The sequence below is a fragment of the Dermacentor silvarum genome, chromosome 10 (genome assembly GCF_013339745.2).
Source record: "Dermacentor silvarum isolate Dsil-2018 chromosome 10, BIME_Dsil_1.4, whole genome shotgun sequence".
NCBI classification, from domain to species: domain Eukaryota; kingdom Metazoa; phylum Arthropoda; class Arachnida; order Ixodida; family Ixodidae; genus Dermacentor; species Dermacentor silvarum.
Genome location: NC_051163.1, coordinates 30,540,302 through 30,561,318, shown reverse-complemented (window position 1 = coordinate 30,561,318; position 21,017 = coordinate 30,540,302). Strand labels below are relative to the sequence as shown.

At 44.7% G+C, this 21,017-nt stretch overlaps 1 protein-coding gene across 1 annotated transcript in view; it reads right to left on the bottom strand.

The window, feature by feature from the left end:
• LOC119431445 (transient receptor potential cation channel subfamily A member 1-like) overlaps positions 1–21,017 on the bottom strand; it is a 172,422-nt gene that overhangs the window by 100,403 nt on the left and 51,002 nt on the right. Inside the window, 3 exon segments of the mRNA XM_049658137.1 lie at positions 8,754–8,865; positions 10,466–10,576; positions 16,090–16,265. Of these exon segments, the coding sequence (XP_049514094.1) occupies positions 8,754–8,865; positions 10,466–10,576; positions 16,090–16,265 (399 nt within the window).

Sequence of the window (21,017 nt, the reverse complement as noted above, 5' to 3'; positions counted from 1 at the left end):
TCAGTTGGGTTGGTGATGACTACGTAATATTGTGCAGTCGTCTATAGCGATGCACGAGATGGTTCGGGCGAACTCCGATCAAGCACTTCCTCTGTGGCTGTCCCTGTTACAATGTGGCAAGTTAAGCAGGCTGTCGGAACGAAATTTCTTTCGTTCTGGTTTTAGTTTCGTTCCACTGAAAGAAATTCCTTTCCGGTTCTGCTCCGGAACAAAAAAAAAATGATCCATAACGGTTCATAGCCGTTTTGGTTCACATGCAAAAATTTTCGAACCGAAGTAACGATAACAACGTAGTATTAATTTGCCTTGCTATCTGAATTCTAAATTCTGAGATCATGCTCAGTGCCTTGAGTCAAGACACTGAGCATGATCTCAGAAGCAGCACGTCATCGAGTGTACTCGCCGTAATTCGCGACCGCTGTTCCGATAAAACGAACTCAAACGAAGACAAACGAAGGATAAAACTTCGGTAACAAAGCGTTGCACCCGTAGAAAACGAAACGATAAGCTCTTAGCGCGCAAGCCCTTGGTTTAGCTATGATGCAGATCTGCTAGTGCACCGAGCGGCAGGCTATCGCTCGTACTATGCTTGCCTGAGATACGAGCTAATGCGGACCCCTGAGATACGCGCTAATTCTGACGTTGCCTGACGTCATTTTTTTCGGATTGCTGACTTCCCCTTGAACCGAAAACCGATCAAAAATATTTAGGTTTCACTCCGAAACAAAACAATGCATAACGTTTCGGTTACGTTTTCGTTCCGGTCAAAAATATCGCTTTGTTTCGGTTTTCGTTTTTGTTTTCGTTCGGTTCCGACACAGTGATTAGAAAAGTGCTCGCGACCGCGCTCGAAAAACTGGACGATCGCCCCTTGACAAAGGAAAAAGCTCTAAGACACTGGTCCAGACGGGTTTCCTCACTCAAGGCCCTAAGGGCTCTTCTCAAGTTCTTAAGGGCTTGCGAATTGCGCGACCGAGTTTGATAGTTGTAGCGCGTAGCACCGCGTTATTGTGTAAACTTTTCTCACTTATTTTTTTATTTGTTTCTTCTATCACCCTTTATTGCCTTTAACCCGTTCCCCAGCACAGGGTAGCCAGCCGTTACTTACACTGGCTAACCTTCCTGTCTTCCCTTACCATTTTCTTTCTCCCTCTCTCTGGTCAACTCGCTATAAATACAAAAAAAAAGAAAAAAAAGCACCTTGACAGTGGTGCGAATTGCGTCGCATACGGAACCGGCAACCAAATTAGTCTGACAAAGAGCTTCCTCCGCATGCATTACCATAGCGTGATGGGTACTAAAGCTGTCTACTTTATATCTGTTTACACAGACCAGCAGCAAGCGGCTGGGTAACAAAGCGGCCAGGTTTGTTGGCGGCGATCGAAGCGAAAGTGCATGTGGGAACGCATTCACGCAAAACGGATGCTCTTATACAACACCGATGAATATAAATGTTCCCTCGAGCGTTATGCATATGCAGCTGAGAATCTATTTCGGAACGAAATCACATGCGAGCCACGTGATTTTTGGCGGCGTGTTTAGTCTAGCTTTACCGTTCGAGGAGCGGACTTGCATGAACTAGTGTGTCCCACTTATTATGTTCAAGCGGATGTGCAACGCTTCTCACCGAAGGGGGTTTTATTTTGAAACCTCCTTGTTCTCACCAGATGTGTATTTGCTTCTGATTTTAGCTGATTATGGAAAAAGGTGCGGCCATGGGTCTGTCGCAATGCTCTCGACACCAGTGATAACTATCTCTCATGCACCGGCTCATACTGACGAACAATAGTGAAATGTATTAATGTTGAAAAAAGCAGTACTCATTATGCGTCAGAAGCCCCATATTGAGTACTGCTTGACTGCCACACTGGGCCCGACGATTCCTCGAAATTAATGTTCGCGCTAAAGTAGACGCATGCCTTTGGAGGCCCAGCGCCGACATCCCGCTAGAGAAAGAAGAGACGGAGTTGCAGCGTTAAGGCCCACAAATAGGAGACTTGCGATGAGTGCGCGAATGAAATGCTGTGAGACCGTGACGAGACGCTTGAGCTTCGACTCTTTTGCAAGAGATGAAGTTCATGAGGCCAGACCACGTCACAAACAAAGGGGAGCTTAACGTCAACGGTTATAGGGAGTATTCACGTGACGTAATGTGCGCCATTTTGGAGTCCTGTTCACAGCTTCCACTGTGCTTCTGGAGATAAGCGAATCCAGATAACGCGCGCTTTTTAACTGTGCTGTCTGCACAATAATATGGCGACCTCGATGACGCTTGTGGATACCACCTATACGAATGAAGCGAAAGAAAGCGTGGAGATGATTGACTGATTTTTGAAAAAATTCAAAACGTGGAATTAATTACGAACGAGAGGCAAAACTTGCGACGAGCTTCTCAACATAGCGTAGTACGTGACGCCTGTGGTTAAAAGGATGTGCGACATGTGACGTATTGATCATGAATGGCGCGAGACCACACTGCCAGGGATATATGTTATACACGTGCGCAAATAGCCCAGAAAGTAGACCGAGTGAGAGCTGCCTCCGAAGCTCAACTGGTTGAGCATCGTACGAGTAATGCGGTTGTGGTTCCGGCTTCCACCTGGCGCCAAATTGCCTTTCCTTCACTTTCATTTGGTTTAACATTAATAATTCTACAGTTCAATTACTAAAAAGACTGCTAATTTCTCCTATGCCTTCCTTGACTTCATCGCTTGTTCTTTTCTTATGATAGTTATTAAACATCAAGCTCCTTCATTCCAGATATATCTCTTGATTATAAGGCCTTATAGGTCCGTACATAGCGTATGCAGATTCGAATTAATTTTGCTACGTCTATGGATGCAATATACGCATACACAAAAGACTGTCGCTATAGGCGCGTCGTGTCGCAAGGTATGCAAAGAAATGTACATAGTCTTTTTTTTTTCTTTAATCGTCGACAGTGGGCTTATGAACGTATGTTGCATTTGCCGTTCAAAAAGAAAACGTGCCAACCGTGATATTCGTTCTCGATGACGACATGGCACGCGTACCAGCATGCAGAAATGGCACGCGGGAAAGAGGTAACAGGAGCAATGGCGTCAAAGGGCTTCTGCCGTTACAAAAGCACCAGCCTCTCTAAACTGTCACGAGCAATGGCAATGCAAAGACGTTGTAGTGGGGCTGGGTCAGCGGCTCTCTTGTCTTCAATGCAGCCTCACCTCCCGGAGCTGCACTGGCTAGTTTCCCGGGTGGTGCAGTTCCTCAGGACCTGAATAAAAGTTCTTCGTCCGTCCCGGGTGGTGTCCAGAGGAAGCCGGAGAAGGAGAGCGACGGCGTTGAGGGGAGCGCGACTGGCGACTCCGAGGGGACGGCGATCAGCTGGACCAGTGCCCTTGTGCGGCAATATCGGCGTAGGTCGATTCAGAGCGCGAAGAAAGACGGTGAGGATCACGGGCCGGAAGTTGGTCGGCGAGAAGAGATGTGCTGTAGTACGGGCCACGATCTTGGCGGCGGTCACCGGGGAAGCTTGGTCGGTAATTCCGACGATTGCGGCAGTGGCGTGAGATGTGGCCGACGCGAGAGCAAGAAAAACAGATTTGTCGATCGTGAGGCGTCCTCCACTCAGATGGGTTTCGGTAGCGGAGTGTGAACCGGGGAGCGTAAGCGGCAGCAGAAATAGTTGGGGCGGTGTGGCGTTCAGTGGGAGGACCGGAAGCGCACATGGGCGGAGGGGCGGAACTGGTGGCTTGTGGAAATAGGACGCCCATATTTGCAACCTTCTGACGTACGACGGCCTGAATGAGGGATATTGTCGCCAAATGGTCGCGAGCAGGTGCCTGATAAGCGGCTGGAGCCATGGCTTCGAGCTCCTGGCGAACAATCCTGGCCAAGTTGATAGGACGTGGTCTACGTTGACGCCGCGATATATCCGAATGAACAAAAAATGACTGTCGTAATCACTGATAAAGAGGGCAAGATAACAGCTGGCGGCTCACTACGAACGCACAACGTAGAAACGGCAGAGGAATCAGCCATCGCATTGGCGATAGCTTCTTCGTCGGCCAGACACATAATTAGTGACTCAAAAGCAGCGGTGTGAAATTTCTTAAGAGGGCTAGTATCGCCGGAGGCGATTAATATTTTAACCAATTTGAAAGACTACAGACACGTACAAATTATCTGGACACCTTCGCATGCCTCCCTCCCTGGGAACGAGGCGGCTCACACATTGACTCGAGAACTCACTAACCGAGCCAGAGAGCAGCCTCCCCCAGAGATGAGAGAGGAACGCATGGTTAGTTACCGATGAAATCACCAAATATTATAGATTGGCGAGGGATCGGTATCCCCCCGCCCACCCAACACTCAGTAAGCCGCAGACGGTGGCCTGGCGCCTCCTTCAAACCAACACCTGTCCGAACCCGGTGGCCTACAGCCGGTATTATCCAGATAAATATGAGGGCAAATGTCGGTTATGTGAAGGACGGGCGGATCTGAGACACATCCTCTGGGCTTGCCTTCAGGTGACTCGACAGGTCCGCAAAATAGTTAATGAGGAGCAGTGGGAGGCCGTACTACTCAGTTCTGACCCGGAAGTACAACTCTGGGCCGTCCAGCTGGCTGAAGACGCCGCCAGGGCCCAAGGGCTTCTGGCCGCCGTTTAGGCGGGGGCCTAGTCCCCAAACCGCTGGACCCAATAAAGTTATCTCTCTCTCTTAGGCGTCGAGACCGGAGGGGGTGTCACCGGATTTTCGCACGAGGAGGTCGCAGCTGTGTTCGGTAGTCTGTTAAAGCGCTGAGTAATCCGCCTGCTTTTTGCTCGTTCAAAGCGCCGGCATTCTGTGATGATGAAGTCAACCGTGGTGCAGTGTCTACACATGAGGATGTTGAGGGCATCGTCAGCTATGCCTTTCAGCACGTGACCAACCTTGTGCGCCTCTAGCATGTCGTTGTCAATTGTGCGGCACAAGGCTAGCATGTCTTGGATGTATGCGAAGTACGATCCCGTGGATGTCTGAGCTCTGGCCGCCAGCTCGTGCCGGGATGTCATTTGTCGCGCGGCCAATCGGCCTAACAATGCGCGCATCTTCTCCTTGCATACGTCCCAACTTGTAAGTTCTTCTTCGTGCGTGTTAAACCACACGCGAGCCGTGCCCCGCAGGTAAAAAATGACGTTGGCGAGCATTAGGGTCTCATCCCACCTGCGGTGCTTGCTGACACGCTCGTACAATAGGAGCCAATGGTCGACGTCATTGTTGTTCGTGCTGCACAACGTGCCGGGGTCGAGGGGATGCGAAAAGACCACGGTTGCCGGTGCCGCGGGCGCGGGCTGCGATGACTGCGTACTGTCTTCGGCCATGCAGGCCGGAGAAACGTGGCGTCCGCTCCGAAGATCCAGGGCCGGGTGGAATAGAGCACGCAACCTAGCTCCACCAAAAAGATGTTATGGGGAGTATTTAATTAATAGTAAACGGCTAGCACTTGTCAAGTCAAGACTGCACAAGCGCACAGGTTCAAGCAGGTTTCAGTCCGACAAGAGAGCTATTGACCCAGCCCCACTACAACGTCTTTGTCATTGCTCGTGACTCCCCGTAACAATACTTATGAATAACTATGGATGAGCGATTTGGATAGCGAGGAAATTCATTATCCGGATCTTTAATTCTCGAACACGATTAGAGAAGCTTTGTTGAATCATCGAAATATTCGTGCCCAACAAAAGCTTACAACGAATTCTGTGCCGCTAACAAATCCAGAGTCTCCAGCGTGCGCCTGACTGAACTAGTTGATTGTAACTATGGTAGGGCTTAGCGCAAAGGATAAACGAACACACACAAAAGTAAAAGCGAAGAAGAAAGCCCTTGTTAGTATTTTTTTTGTTTTTTTGTCCTTCTCTGTTTTCTTTTTTTTTTGCACGTCTATCCTGTGCGCTAATCTACCATAGTTAAAATGCAAGACCAACTAGCCCAACAGGGTGTCCTCCTGAGCTGCTTCAACGTCTTCGCACTAAACTAACGAGTCCTAGGCAGATCGATTACGAATAAAGCGCGAATATTTTAGTGATGGTCTGGAACCGAAGCCTCTGTCGCAAGTTTGAAATTGCAATCTCCCGTACTCCTGCCTCTTTTGTTGTGTTTCCCGAACCAGAACCAACGTCACTGATTGTATCTTAGTGAAACTTACAAAACGAATCGAACATGTAGCTCGAATATAATTGCCGAGTTTGTTTTGAAGTAACACTGCACACAACGTTCCAGACCTACAAAATATTTCAAATAGCATGATTGATTAGAAATATTCCGAGCACGTCATGCAGCTTTCAGTGAGCATTGAGTTGAACGCCAGTGAATTAGCCTAATGAGTCTAAAAAATTCCATTGGGAGCGTGGCCGACGGCTTCTCTTTCTGAGCCTGCACATGTTGCTCTTACATAGTTTTTGAAGGCCATGGAATATCGTCGATAAATAATAGGATGAAGTGAATATATAATTTTTTCTTGTATAATCAGCATTAATGACATTGTATGCATCCTCGTTCTTAAACCGTGATTTGTTGCAATTTTTCTTCATTGAAACATTTGGCGCATCTGAAGTGTGTTCATAGTAATTGTCGGACATTAAGTAAACAGTTGACCTTTCGAACATTGGGTATTTACAGTAAAGTTGTTATATGGTGTCTATTTTACTGTCGTTTCATTATCTACCTTACGATATACCTCTTTGTTTCTAGCGTGAAAAGGAGTTGCCGGCACCACCTCTTGTTGCCAACATCTCAATAATTTTCGCGTTATTAAAAATATTATTTGAAATGCTAATGACAGCTAGCAGCTTCGTAGTCATTGCTGAACGGGAAAGAGCTAGCTGGTACATGGAGAAGCAAGAATACCTGCCACGTCATTGAAGCTCACTTTTTCATGCCTTTCTTGAGGCCAATCGCTCGTTGTGATAGAAAGCGACTCGAGTCCCTGAAATCGTGAGAGCGCGCTCATGCGGAACGAGAAATGAAAGACCACTTTTGCGGGTCTTTAAACCGCTCATGTAGTGCTAGCTGACTAGGTAACTAGGCGACTAGGCAATAACGGTAACACCATTTACACGAGCGGTAAAAGCGCACGTTTCAAGTCTCTCCATACTCACGTGGGGCTCTTGCGAAGAACTAACTTGTCGGATGTCGAAGTACGACAACAAAATGAACGATGAAAAAAAAAAAGGCAGACTGAACTCCAGTTTATAGATCTACATAAATGCGAAGCATTCTTGGTGGGATTGGCTCATGAAACATGTTTGTGTTTTTATATGGAGTCTGGTTTTCAAGGTATAAATATTAGTATTAAAGCGCACCATGTTATACGAAGAAATTATTTTGTTTGCGGTGAAGTATAGACAGGTTGGATATTATATGTACATATTCACATGCATTACATCATATATATACAATTTGTTTCAATTGTGAGTGATGTCAATAGGGTCGTGTGGTACTCGTGGCATTTCTGATGCGTTGGTTTCTTCTAGTGCAACTGCGGATCAAAACGCGCGAAGCGTCTGAACACGCTGGCTCGTTCTATGCCTATGCAAGTGTGTTCTATGCCGCTTGTCGACGCATGCAGCTGTGGCATAACTGTTTAAGTATCAGGCTTGTGTGCTAGAGATCCTGTGCTCGAATCCTGCCGTCGGACAGTTTCATGAATATTTATCGAATTATTTATAACACCGTACTCTGTTGAAAATGACGAGTTTGCGAAATCCGCACAAGCCGTTTAAAGCCATAAGGACGGAGTTTAGGCAAATCTATGCACTAACCACCAATCCGATGTTTGCTCAATCACGCTTCTTGCAGCTACCGTAAACACTGACGCCACAGTTCCCTCAAGTATTTGTTGTATGAAATCCTATGCTCGAAACGGTAAACTCATAAACTACTTCTTCGCTGCACCGTTCCTAGATGTCGCCATCCCGTTAAACGCGTTCGTCGTTAGAGGTCGCCACTTACGTATACGAAAAAGCGCCTGGAAATCGGCGACAAGTCTTCGCTTTGAAATATCTTTCGCATATGCATGCCAATTTGAGTAACACATATACTTCAAGGACAGCGACGCTCTATAAGCGAGCCCTCACTCTCTTCGAAAGTACCAGGGGTCAACGTGCTGGCTGTTTATTAATGATCGTTCATCACCGACGCTGCCTGCATGGTCTGACCGACGCATGCACGCTATTGTCGTTCGGCCGCTTTGGGGTTTGCACGCAACCTGCATTGCAGGCTGCTCTTTACGACTGCCCTCCAACGTAGAGCCGGTGACAGTAGACATGAGGAACAACAATGACAAATTATTAGTTAAAATAAATATGTTGCCTGTTCGTGTGAGGTATACACAATTTAGCTTTTATTTTGCAGTCATTGATAATTATGTTCTAAAGTGAAATTGGGAACTTTTACGCAGATTGCGTTGCAGCTTGATGCCGAGCATACCAGTGCATGCCCACCTGTGTCGTACAAAAGCGGCTGTGAAACTCCGCCAAACTGTAAACAGATGGCGAAAGCCCCTGGATCATTAGCATTGTATATTGGTGTTTAGATGTAAAGGCAGTTTGTACCACGTATATCCATAAAAGGGCACAGCTTTCTGCCCGAGCATGAAATAATTGCTGCTTGTATTTTCAGCTTGACTGTGACCCGAGTGTTACGTACGGTCTCTTCGAGGCCTGAAATGGTCGCTGTCTCTAAAACGTACAAGACGAAGTTATTGAACGACGGAATAGAAGTAGGTCCGCTTACCCCATTCCAGCAATGCTTCGATAGCGTTCGCCGATGCATTCTTTGCCGCTTCGTGGATGGGGTAGTAGCCGTTGTCACATGTTATCTTTGGCGAAGCTCCGAACTGACTCAGCTGTGTTTTAGGAGAAAAAGATAGTGCATGACGCCATCAGGATGGTCTTATATTGAGAACTGAAAGCATCCAGATTAACGTCTGCTAAAAGAATTGAACCGCTAGGGGATTTACGTCTTAGGGGAAGATAGAATGCGATGTTTAAACTGTCAAGAGATGAACAGCGACTAATCAGCTGCTCGGTAACTATGGAACAACCAGCGACCCTTGTTTTCTTTCTTTGACGGAGAGAATTTGTGACTACAAAATAACATTCGTAGGACTAGTTTTATGGTGAAAAGTGGCAACAACAAGGAAAAAAAAAGAAGACAGAAGGACAAAGGTGTCTTAGGTGCTAGAGAATGTCATCCGTTGACTCAATGCTTCCAAATTGTGTTTTGAGACACGCGAAAGAGCTACTTTTTGTCAGAGCTTAAAGACAAGTCAGATAGGTCCATCAATTGAATGACAACGCAATTTGCAGCAGGGCAGAGGAGATATGAAAAGACAAGACAACCAAAACCTACAGGACCACAATTTTGTCATCACAAAGCAAAAAAAAAAAAAAAAAAAGAGTACAGTACGGCCTACTGGCACCAATTATTTGAGGCGTGAAACAGGCGATAAATATATTTTCACGCTAATAGGAAACAACATCAATATCTGTTATCATTTTTCTCAAAATAAACGAAATAGACCAGACTAAATCACGAGATAGCGCGGTGTACCCATGCAGAAGCGCAACTTGTTTATGCTTATAGGTGATGTCCCCGAATAAGCTAACCAAACGTCCCAAATTCTATCTCGTGGGATTTAGACGCCAGGTGGCCCGTATCATTACCTCGATGTGCAAATGCCATGAGTGCTTTGACGTTCGCTCTCGCACTGATGACAATAATGAAGGAGACGGTTTTATACAGCGCAACAAATTGTGACATTGCGAATTATTCAATTTCGTGAACAAGACGACCAGCGCTTTTCTCGCTGCAAGCAATATTGATCGCAGTAAGCCAAAAACAAAGCTCCCAAATCGTTCCATTTCGCTTGTTGTATTGCAAACAACATCCTACATCTCAGACGCCCTGAAAAGTCGTCGTACACCCAATACTTTGATCGAGTGTTAAAAAGTTAGCAAGCGTCCGATAGCCTCTAGTTGATTGTTTATCGGTAAAGCAGAGCAACATTGCGTTCGAAACGTAACCAAGACTAAGCTTAGGAAGTTTTAAGCATATTTACTGCACGAAAACCGACGAAATACAAGAAAGCACCTGAAAATGTGTGACGTCACACATAGGTAGTGAAGCTGAGGTTCTGGCAAAAAATGGAAGAAACTAAACTTTGCTTTCATTTGCTGCGGTAATAAATCAACCCTTTTCTGGCAAAAGCAATAAAATGATCCTTTGAAAGAGTACTTTGCCACTGAAACTGGGTATAATGTTGGTGTTTAGTATCCCAAGAAGTGCTAATATTTATGCTATGGGCTGGAATTCCTACTTTAGAATCTTCTTGCCGTGTTTTCACGCACACATATCACTCCAAAAAATTTGCCAACGCTAGGTAAGTAATGAAAGTGAATGAAAGAAGAAAACGGAAAAAGGACAAAAAAAAAACGATTACACACCAGTATCCTGGCGCACTCCGCGTGGTCGTAGATGGCAGCCAGATGAAGGGCCGTGCGTCCGTGTTTGCTCCTTAGGTTTGTGTCGAGCTTGTCTCGGTGCTTGACAAGTTCCTGCGAAGTGCACCTGAGTTAAGTGACCACGGTGCTATGTGAAAGGTACCAAAGCCTCGACTTAGCAAGTTTCGAGAGAACATTTTAGTTCGCCGAAACGCACGGAAGAAGACATTACATCACACTGACGTGTTAGCGCCAAGTTCTCGGCACGACATTGAAAAAAAAAAAAAAGAAATATCAGCCTCGACATTTTGAGATCTGTGAAGTGAAGTAGTTGACAGCAGCATTGTTTCTGCAAACACATTCGCTCGAGACACCTCAATCAGGGAGCCCTCGTCATCACCGTCTACAGGACTGAAAAGTGTCAACTTGCCTGGTTGTCACTCGCCAAAGACTTCAAAGGAATATAATTGACAACGAAGCCATCATACTGTTGTTCCCATGATGACATCGAAGTTTGCGTTTATTGTACATGCCAACAAAGATACAAATATGAGGCTTACTGAAGCAAGTAATCTTTTGAGATGTTCCCTCAAATATATTTGAATCACGTGCAATAATATAAAGCAGGGATATAAAAACACTGATAGCATGGCTGCAAACAACATGAAATGTAAAAATATTATAGTTAAATGCAATTGATTAGGGTATGCTTGTAATATTTCCTGGTGAGAAAAAATAAAAATAATCATGTGTACGTTCGTACTTATTAATTGCATTCAGTATATTCTTAAAATAGTATCGTCATTGCGTTTTCTAGTGAGAATGTTTTGTGTTGAATAAAGGCTTAGGGTCTCAAAATTCTGGAAAGTAGGAAAGCTTCAGAGCGCCCAAGAAATTACTTTAATAGCTTTTAAATAAAACAATTTTCAATTAAGTAGACTGCGTCTTTTAGAGCGACTAAAATCGTAGTAAACTAAATAAAATGGCTACGTTAACACGAGCTTAGCAGAATTTTATATTTAAAAATAATTATTATGTATTAGGGTGATATCAGAATCAGAATTTAATATAAAAGTTCGACGATATACAGTTATTTAATATATACAGAAGTCAAAGGCTGTGGTAGGACCTCTTGTGAAAAAAAAAACAATAATTATAGTTAACATCTCAAAGTAACAGTAGCACATCAATAACGCAGAACACAGAAAATACATGCGCATTCGTGATCAATAGCATTTGGATCATATTTCTGCGAAAAAAAAAATTGGAGGACGCTTAAGCTTTGCCTTTAAGAGTAGAACACGATAGCATTGAAAAATCGCCTACTGCTTTTCAGGCTTCCCGGCAACTGCAGCTTATGTAGCCGTAATGTTTACGAGGAAACGCTGACGGCGAACGCTATGCACGAAGGCGAGCTTCCTGGTAGAAACGCGGCCTCTTGCGTGGGACGATCTTTTGTTATTGTTTTACACGTTTAATGTTTCAGTCTGAGAAGATTTAACATAAAAGGCATGCACTGTTGGTGTTTTGCTTCGTGACATTTGTTTGTGGGCTGTCATTCTCAAAATTCCGAGGAATAACTTTGTCGAGAATGTAATTAGGACAAGGCATGAGCAACTTTAGGGATAGAATGACGTGGCAATATAACCCACATATACCGCATCTCATATAGCAAGGCGTGAATATTCATATACCTAAATATATGCGGAACTTTTTAGTCACGGTAAACTCCGCCGACGTCAACACCGACACTGGATTTTCTGGGACACGGGGCCCGTAACGCTGTCACGTTCAAAAACAGGAGTTTCTTGACAACTCACGCTGACAGCATTCAACTGGCGGATGCACTGCGATGTTTGCAATGCCTAGTCTGAACTGCAGTCTTGAGTTTCAGGTTACACGCCAAGAATTCCAAGAAAATTGTGTTTTTTTTTTTTTTTGCTGGACACATGATCCTCATACTTTTGATCACGGGTGATCATGTATTATATACGATTTTGTCTACTTCAGACCGTAAACCAAATTTAAATTTAAAATTTATTTTAACATCTGGGATGCTAAGGACCATGGTCAAAATGCCACTACAGGGGCTTGACTAAGACCACAGCGCACTAAAAAAAAGCAGGGAAAGAATTTTCTTCACACGAAGAACAAAATGAAAATTGCGCATGAATGAGCAATATAATGGTCTTAAAGACGTGGCGCAAATATCAGTACAAAAGAAACATAAACATAATACCCGCTACGTATCTAACATTAGAGGCATGCGGAATGTACAGCATATCAGAATAAAACAATACGAACACCAAGGCTACACTGCATGAAAGACAACAGGCGAGAGAGACCGAATCACCCAATAGGGGATTGTTATACCCGCTGTTATGTAGAGTCACAGCTGTAAGCGTGAGGCTTCAATTCTCATACTAAATCCTTTTTTTTTTCGAAATTCAGGAAGCGTTGCAAAAAAATAAATTAAAAAAGACATTCAGAGCTTACAGAAAACATCGGTAGACTTCAGCTATTCTTCCTGACCTGATATCATTGACCACAACAGTGGCATGATTTCGCAGCGGGCGCCATTGCTGTTGATGTCGAGTCCCATTCAACATGGCGCATAACCACGAAGAGATTTGGCTACGCAAATGTGAAACTTAGTGTACACCTACAGACATCAACATTTTGAAAAAGCAAGAAAATAAACCTTTTTTTAGAAAATACAGCGAAAGTTTAGAAAATTGTAACTGAACATATATTCGACAAAAATCTTAGCAGAGAGATACGACCGCTACCAACCGTAACCGTCTTGATGTTTCTGTAAACTTATGGAGTGCAAATTACCAGGGGCTCTTTTCAGTCGTCAGCAACCTCTTACTTGCAATACGTTAAACGTCGACTGCGCGCGCTATGAACTAGTCCCTGTTGCACTTTACTATAGAGGGTGTCGCAGCTAACTTAAGCCAAGCTGTTAAAAAATTCAATAAAAACGAAAAGTAAAGGTTAAGAAACATGCGGAAAATTACAATTGGTGTTCGGTCCTATGACCTAAGGTGTTCGGTTAAAACCTATGGTGTTCGGTGCCCCCCCCCCCCCCCCCAAAAAAAAAAGGGTAAAGACATGGCGCAAATTACAATTGGTGTTCGGTCCTATGACCTAAGGTGTTCGGTTAAGACCCACAGCGTTCGATCGACATACCTCTGAAGAGTGACCACCGTAGCTCTCAAAACCGTGTCTTGTACCGTGATTTTTAAATAATTTTTTCGTTAAACAGTTTGGCTAAAGTTAGCTGGGACACCCTATATACTGAGTGTATGCATAGACAGATACTGAGTGTTGCATAGACCCACCTGCTCATTAACACAGGTACAAAAGTCCAATTCCCAGTGACGGTTGGCGGGATAAAAAAATCAGTGGCGATTTGGCGGTAAATGTGACAGAAATGCGTGAGCACTACGTCGCAGCTCTTCGAGGTCCTGGATTCATTAATTAAACCACGTTCACCACATTGCAAATAGTTGTTCAAGAGCTCACTCGACACGCAATCTGCCTCTTCAAAGAGGGAAGTGCAACTTATAGTGGTCAGCTGACAGCCCACATACCACGTGACTGGCGTCCCACACTTAATGTACAAACACCTTTTTTTTTTTTTTTTCTCACTTTGACAATCCTGATGCTAACGCTTGTTGTGTCATACGAAGAGCGTGAACCAGAGGACGGGGCTGAAGAGGTGATAGGAAGACGACACGACAAAAGATGACTGGACGGTGACGACTGCATTACGGCGACGATATCGTAAAGCAAAGGGCAGACGAACACCGTCAACCAGTTTCGAACTTTTAACTGCTGCCGTAGTAAAAACTCCCGGCGTGTGCCACTAGCACTAACTGTGTGTGACGCAGTGTGCGAGCCTGCAGAGCCTAAGAATGGTGCAGCCTGGAGTCTGGAACATCAAGCGCTGACGTCAGAGGGTTTGGTTAACCGAGCGATTACTTCCTGACCTTCTTGCTGAACCTCCTAGCGCGTGCGTGATGCATACTTGCGAAGTACTCATAAAATCGCGTTGAGAAAAAGAACCGAAAAGCAAAAAAAAATAAAGAAAACAAAAATTAAGATGGTTACCGGCAGATGCGTATGATCAAACTCCAATGTCATCGAGGAGGGCGCTACAACGCGTGGGGGCTTACGTATAGGCTTGCGCAAGAAGGCGGGACTTATTATAGACCCTCCGGAGGCTCTTGCATTAAAAGAAAGACAAAGGCACCACGGTTGGCTTGTAAAACTGGCTCGTAGGGCTCAGAGTATTAAGATATATTGGGATTTATGTTCCATGGTCGCCAAGGTCTTGTTTGCAAGCGGTGCTTTTATACACGGAATGAACTGCAAAAGTTCTATCTACCCAAGCTCACGCATATAAAAGCAGTGCGTTAACTTATATGTCGTACTGTCAAAAATACCTTTAATATAGGCGAGCAAAGCAGTGCTTTTATTTTACTGCGATGCATTTATAGGATCTCTCCCCAGTTTTTCCTAGTACCGTGTCTCTGGATAGCATCAGTCGCACAGCGGAAGTGAAGTGCATAAAAACGAGAACGTTCTAACCATTACGTGGCTGATGCAGGAAATGCTTCGCATTAACATAGATTTCTGCGATGCGTAGGATCTGCGTATTTTATTGTCTTGTCTGAGAAACTTGCAGCACAAAATAACGGTGTTGCTAAGCGCTCTGGGCGTATATCTTGATCCAAAATCAGCGCTTCCTGAAGACAAAAGCAATTTTGCTATTTGAATGAGAATGGCGTAGTTGCGCGGTCATTTCCTCTTGTGAAAATAATTTGAAGATTATGAAACTGAGTTTCTGATGTGCGTTTCTATAACTTGTCATGCTAACTTTTCAGCGTTTTCTCCAAATCACCTCTATTTGCGGCATAGCTTTCACCATACATACTCCGCAATCTTTGAGGTGACGAAGTATGCAGTTTGCAATATCAATATTTTTTTTTGTGCTATATCGAGAAGTGTAAATAATTTCCTGATTTAATTAAGGACAATCAGTCGCAGTTTCTACCGAAAGGCGAAGCGTTGGCAACGATATCAAAGTGTTATTACAAAACTACGCGAAGTAAGGCTCGTAGTTTCGTCGACCCGTTAAATTTGAGTAAACATTCGCCTAATAATTAAGGTAACAGCCATAGCTGGTGATTCGAAACATTAGGCCCCGATCGGACGCATGCTTCTACCGTGCCAAAGTCGCTCTTTGAAACATCTGGCACTTAACATGTCGCGCCAGTCTCTCGCATTGCTACCACGCTTCAGCTAGCGCGTTGAGACGCGGTGTAAGACTGCCCTGTCTTCGCTATTCTGCACTGCCTTCGGGATCGCCCCATAATTTCTGTAATACCCCAAGGATTGGTTATGTTTGCCCATAAAGCTATCGTGAAACAAAAAAAGAAAAAAAAGAACGCGATCATAACTTGCCGCTCAAGCGAGCCTCACGCACGAACTTCCACAGATTACAGTTTTAGTCCGCATACCATCCCCTGAAAGTGTTGGCGTAGACAGTGTTTCCAGTGAGTGAATGCCCCGTTCCTCGTGCCACAGAGTGGAGTTGTGCGAACACAACGCACACGTACCTGCAGGGACTTGACCTTGTTGAGCTGCGTGCTCAGGTGCAGCGGGCTCTGGACGTTCTTGTTGAGCACGCTCGTGTTAGCTCCGTTATCGATGAGGAAAGTGATGGCGTCGCAGGCTTCGTGCTCGCACGCGGCGTGCAGGGGCGTGTTGTCCTCGTAGTCCAGCATCGTCAAGTCTGCGGCGAAAAGGGAGGACGAGACCGAGAACGAAAAGCGTACTGCAGAAAAATACGTGACGGGAGCACTGCGCATTGTGCATTAAGAGGCTGTACTTACACATACATACACATACACACATACATGCAGACACTTACAGAGCAGAAAAGAATAACTGTTGTATTTGCATTGATGTATGCGCCTCATTGTGATTGTATGCTGTATAACAATACAAAAGTGATCGCACTGCCGAGGCTGTTGGCTGGATGACATAGCCTAGTCAGAAGCCAACGTTTCGACAAGTGGACTCGTCTTGTCGAAAAGTTGGCTCCTGCTTTCAGCTTGTTCTCGATTTGCGCATCGTTTTGAATTTCCATCTCCTGCCTTCTAACACTTTCGTATAAATTGCCTTGAATAAAGAATGAATGAATGCCCCAGAAACAATTGACTGCCAGCGACTGTGCCTAAGGCAGCAGTATAAGAGCTTGTCTCACGTTCAACTACATTTTCTAGATCTCTGAACTTGTACGTCGTGATGGAGCGCACTTTTCCTCGTGTACCTGATCAGAGCGAGTGCTAATCGAGCGCTTGCTAACGTAACGCTTGAAAATGGCTGAATCCCTAAACGAGAGTTACTAAACATTGTTTTTGGCCGCTAGATAACACATTTGAATTAGAACGGACACGCACACACCCAAAGTTCCAGCTACCAACTGAACTAAAGCTGCAAAAAACGAAAAAAAAAAAAATAGCATAGCGCAATTTTCACACACGCGCGTCACAAGACACGTGACGTGACAGTGTCGGCTTCCTCCCAGTGCCAGAGTTTTGCCTCATATAGGTGACTCTCTGATGAACATAACGGAATAGAGGTGTCACTGAAAGTGTGCCTCCCAGGGTTCACGCGTTGTATTATTGCCATTCCGGCCCAGAATATCAACGCGCTAATGTACGGCTTACATGCGCAGGCATTGCGATGCACGCTAAGATGTGCACCACCCATTCTATTTAAGCTGTTGGAATGCTCCCTCCATCGGCTATTAAAAAAATCGGCCCATTTGGACCACTTTAGACTTCCCGCTGCTGAGAGGTATCTCGTGACAACCCCTACAGCATAACGCACAAATTGCTTTGCGTGCTTGTTCAAACACACTTTTTGTCTCTTAGAACTCGTAGTACGAGGACAAAATTGGGCTAGTTTGTTGGGGCCGCAAGAAACAACATGGACGCCATATCTAGCGGCTACCTTCTTTGAAGCTGTGGATAATTTCGTGCATGTCTAGTCAAAGCTAGACTCCTCCAAAAGTTTCCGTTTACCACCATGTTCAATGTTTAACCCTTCTGTAAAATACTACTTACGTACGAAAATATTTATGAATTCGGCCTCTGGTCACAAAAGGTGATGCGAACTGCGATATAAGTGCACGATCCAAAATTAAGCCGATGTCACGCAAACTGCAGACGGTGGAAGTGAAAGTAATGCGCATTAGTTCGCCCTAAATTGACGCGCTTCATTGCGTAAGCAGTACGTCTGTATATAACCAAGAGATCACAAGTTGAAACGAATGGTGTGTTGTTGCACTTGTCAGCGCGCCACGCTGTTGTACTTGTAGCAACTCAGGCTATAGTTAGAGCGAGTGGTTGTGTCCACTAAGCGGGCCGAGATGTCATAAGGGATCATGGAACCTTCACTCAGCGTTAGATTCGGTCCAGTTAGGTTGTCACGATTGGGGAAGTTAATGCGGCGACAAAAGAGGCGGGAATGATGGATGACAGGGGCTTAGTTATACTTCTACAAAGGACCGTGACGTGTTGCTTCCTTTTTTTTGGCGGCACTTTCTCTGTCATATATAACTTGTGAGTGGCTGTCCGACACTTCACACGATTCATCATCGTATATACATTCAGGGTCGAAAATACACACCCATAGATCGCTACGTCACTTACCGCTTACATGCGCTGTCGGACCGTGAATATCACTCACTGGCAAACCGGTCTTATAGAACGTAAGAAACAGGCTTACTTTCCTGGCAAATACATTTCAGTATCGGGGCAGCAGATTGCTTTTAAAGCGTCACCACATCGTAGCACAAGAAAGAAAGAAAACAATTCCAACAATGGACATTTTCTTTGTTGTTGTTACTGGAAACTAAATCTAGCTTCCTTTTTTTCCGTCTCCATTGCTTGCTAGAAATAGCAAACTACTTTACGACGTTAGCACATCACCACTGCATCCTAATGTTTACTGCTAATTAAGCGTATTGAATTTATACTTTACGACATTGAATTCAATTTAAGTATTTTGAATCTAGCTGAACTAACCGAGTCTCTCATTGATTATCTATAAGCTACATTTACACTATTGAAATTGTTCTTTCAAATAACGTGCAGGTTCAATTGGGAAAGCACAGTTATTAGCAGTATATTGATTAGGCGTGATGGATACTTCAAATTTATAAAAGAATTAAAACTTCATTGAAAAGCTTTGCGAGTTGACGAACATTCACAACTTTTACGGTGATTTTAAATACACCATGAAAAATGAATAGCATACTTTCGGGTAAGTGAATGTTGCTTTTAACATATAGCCACTCTGCGCGTTAGCTGCTACTTTCATTTTTCCTGCGCTAAGTACTGTAGGACGCAACGGACACGAAACGAACACTGGATTTGAAGCGGACGCGAAGTGACGCGGTTAACCCTGTGTAACCGTGTTGCGTCCTGCAGTACTTAACGCAAAAAAAGGAATACACACCAGCTAAACCAATTCATAGCTCTTCGAACTGCTGCTTTTCAAAACTCACCAGTGAATATGAATACAGTTTTGCCGGAAACAGTTTGCGAAATGGCCATACGCCCGCATCGGCACATGTGGTGGCTCTTGTCAACAAACATGGGAGGCGAATGCAATAATCGCAGAGTGCACGCTGTTCAACCACGTAGCATATGCACTCTATTACGCCCTCTATATATAAGGTCGTTTGGACTCTGTGACTCGGATGCAGTGCTGTTTCTTGGGTCTTGCTCTTTTACGCGCTGGTTTATTTTATCCCGCAGTATATACAAACGATGAACCCCAGAACGAAGGCAACAAAATGGACCGAGCGACTTCATCTTATTCTTTTCTTTCCTTATTCTATGGCGCCATTTCTGAATGCGGAAGCAGTCGGACGTCAACAATCTCTTTCAGCCCTTGAAAGTGCTTCTCGTCGTTGGATGCGGAAGGGAATCCAATTTCGAGTTTCCCAGACTCTTCCAGTCTCTCCGGAAAGGATGCGTGCGGTAAGTCTCGTCTTCTTTTCTCCCCCCCCCCCCCCCTCCCCATTTTTTTTTTACTTTGGCTACTTTCTCGCCGTAATTCCGCGACAATATATTACGAAGATGTGCCTTGCCTACGAATGGCTTCTCCGTTTTTGGCTCCTTTATTAGGAAACGCAAACAAAAAAAAACTGTTGCGAGGAAATCACGCGAATGCATGGGCCATGGGATAAGTCCCGAAGCCTGTAGAAACTTGGTCGTACATAGATTCCGTAGACATGTCTTTAGTCGTCCAAACAAGAAAAATGAAATTACTTTGGAGCATTCACAAAACTAGTCTTGATTGTTGGTGTAATTATGCAGGTCAACAGAGCTGCATTTTTGTTCTTCGTTTTTACAGGATTTGCTAAAGACATACGACCAGAATGAAGGTTTCCTGTTAAGCCAAGACTTCAAGAGGGATCATCGTAACGGTTCGAACCACACGTCTGCGTTTAACCTAACTATATGGCCAATAAACTGTATGCGTCTGACTATCATAGTTCTAGTGCCTGTTAAACTTCCGAAGTGCTCGAGCAACAAAACGGGCTAGTATATTTCTTTTTTCAGGTCGTTTTTCATTCTAAAGCGCTATTTTTTGTTTTTTCATAAGACGTACTTACGCTTGTCGTATAGTCCCTGATTCATAAGTTACATTAAATTAAACAGCACGTTTTATCGGGGAACATTCTGGGAATATCAAGGAAAGCTTTTTCTTCTTTTTTTAGTTTACAGGAGTAAAACGTTACGCAGAGAGAGAGAGAGAGAAGAGAGAAAAGTCATAAGGGAAAGGCAGGGAGGTTAAGCAGGCAGAGCCCGGTAGGCTACCCTGCACTGGGGAAGGGGGAGAAGGGATTGAAAGAGGAGAAGGAGACCTTGCACATTTACACAGTGACGCGTTCATCGCTGAATTTCGTCACAGGCGGTCATGCAGGCTTGTGCACTTCAAAAAGCGCAGCAGCGCCTTTGTAGCCCTGTACATAGCAGACGCACGAGGCGATGGGCCCAAGATCTTCTGCTCGGTAAAAGGCCTGCCGTTTAAGTGCCCCAAAGCAGTCCGAAGGGCAATCCTGTCATCTTCGTATCTGGGGCAGTCACATAAGAGATGTCTGGTGGTCTCCTCAACACCACATGTGCTACAGTTGGCACTGTCCGCCATTCTAAGTAGGAATGAATAGGAGTTTGTAAAAGGAGCTCCTATTCGCAGGCGGCACAGTAACGTTTCTTCTTGTCGTTTAAAACCCGGTAAAAGGTGTAATTGCATCTGTGGGTTCATGGCATATAGGCGCCGGCTGGTAAACTCTGGTGTATTACATTTTCTTAGATTCATAGTATGGGCAAGGCTGCTGAGGTGCCACGCTGCATCCGTTCTTTACAATGGTATTGAGATTCTTTCATATTATTCATGTGCCTCACGGGCAGCTTTGTCGGCACATTCATTCGCCAGTGATGTTGCAGTGCCCAGGTAGTCACTG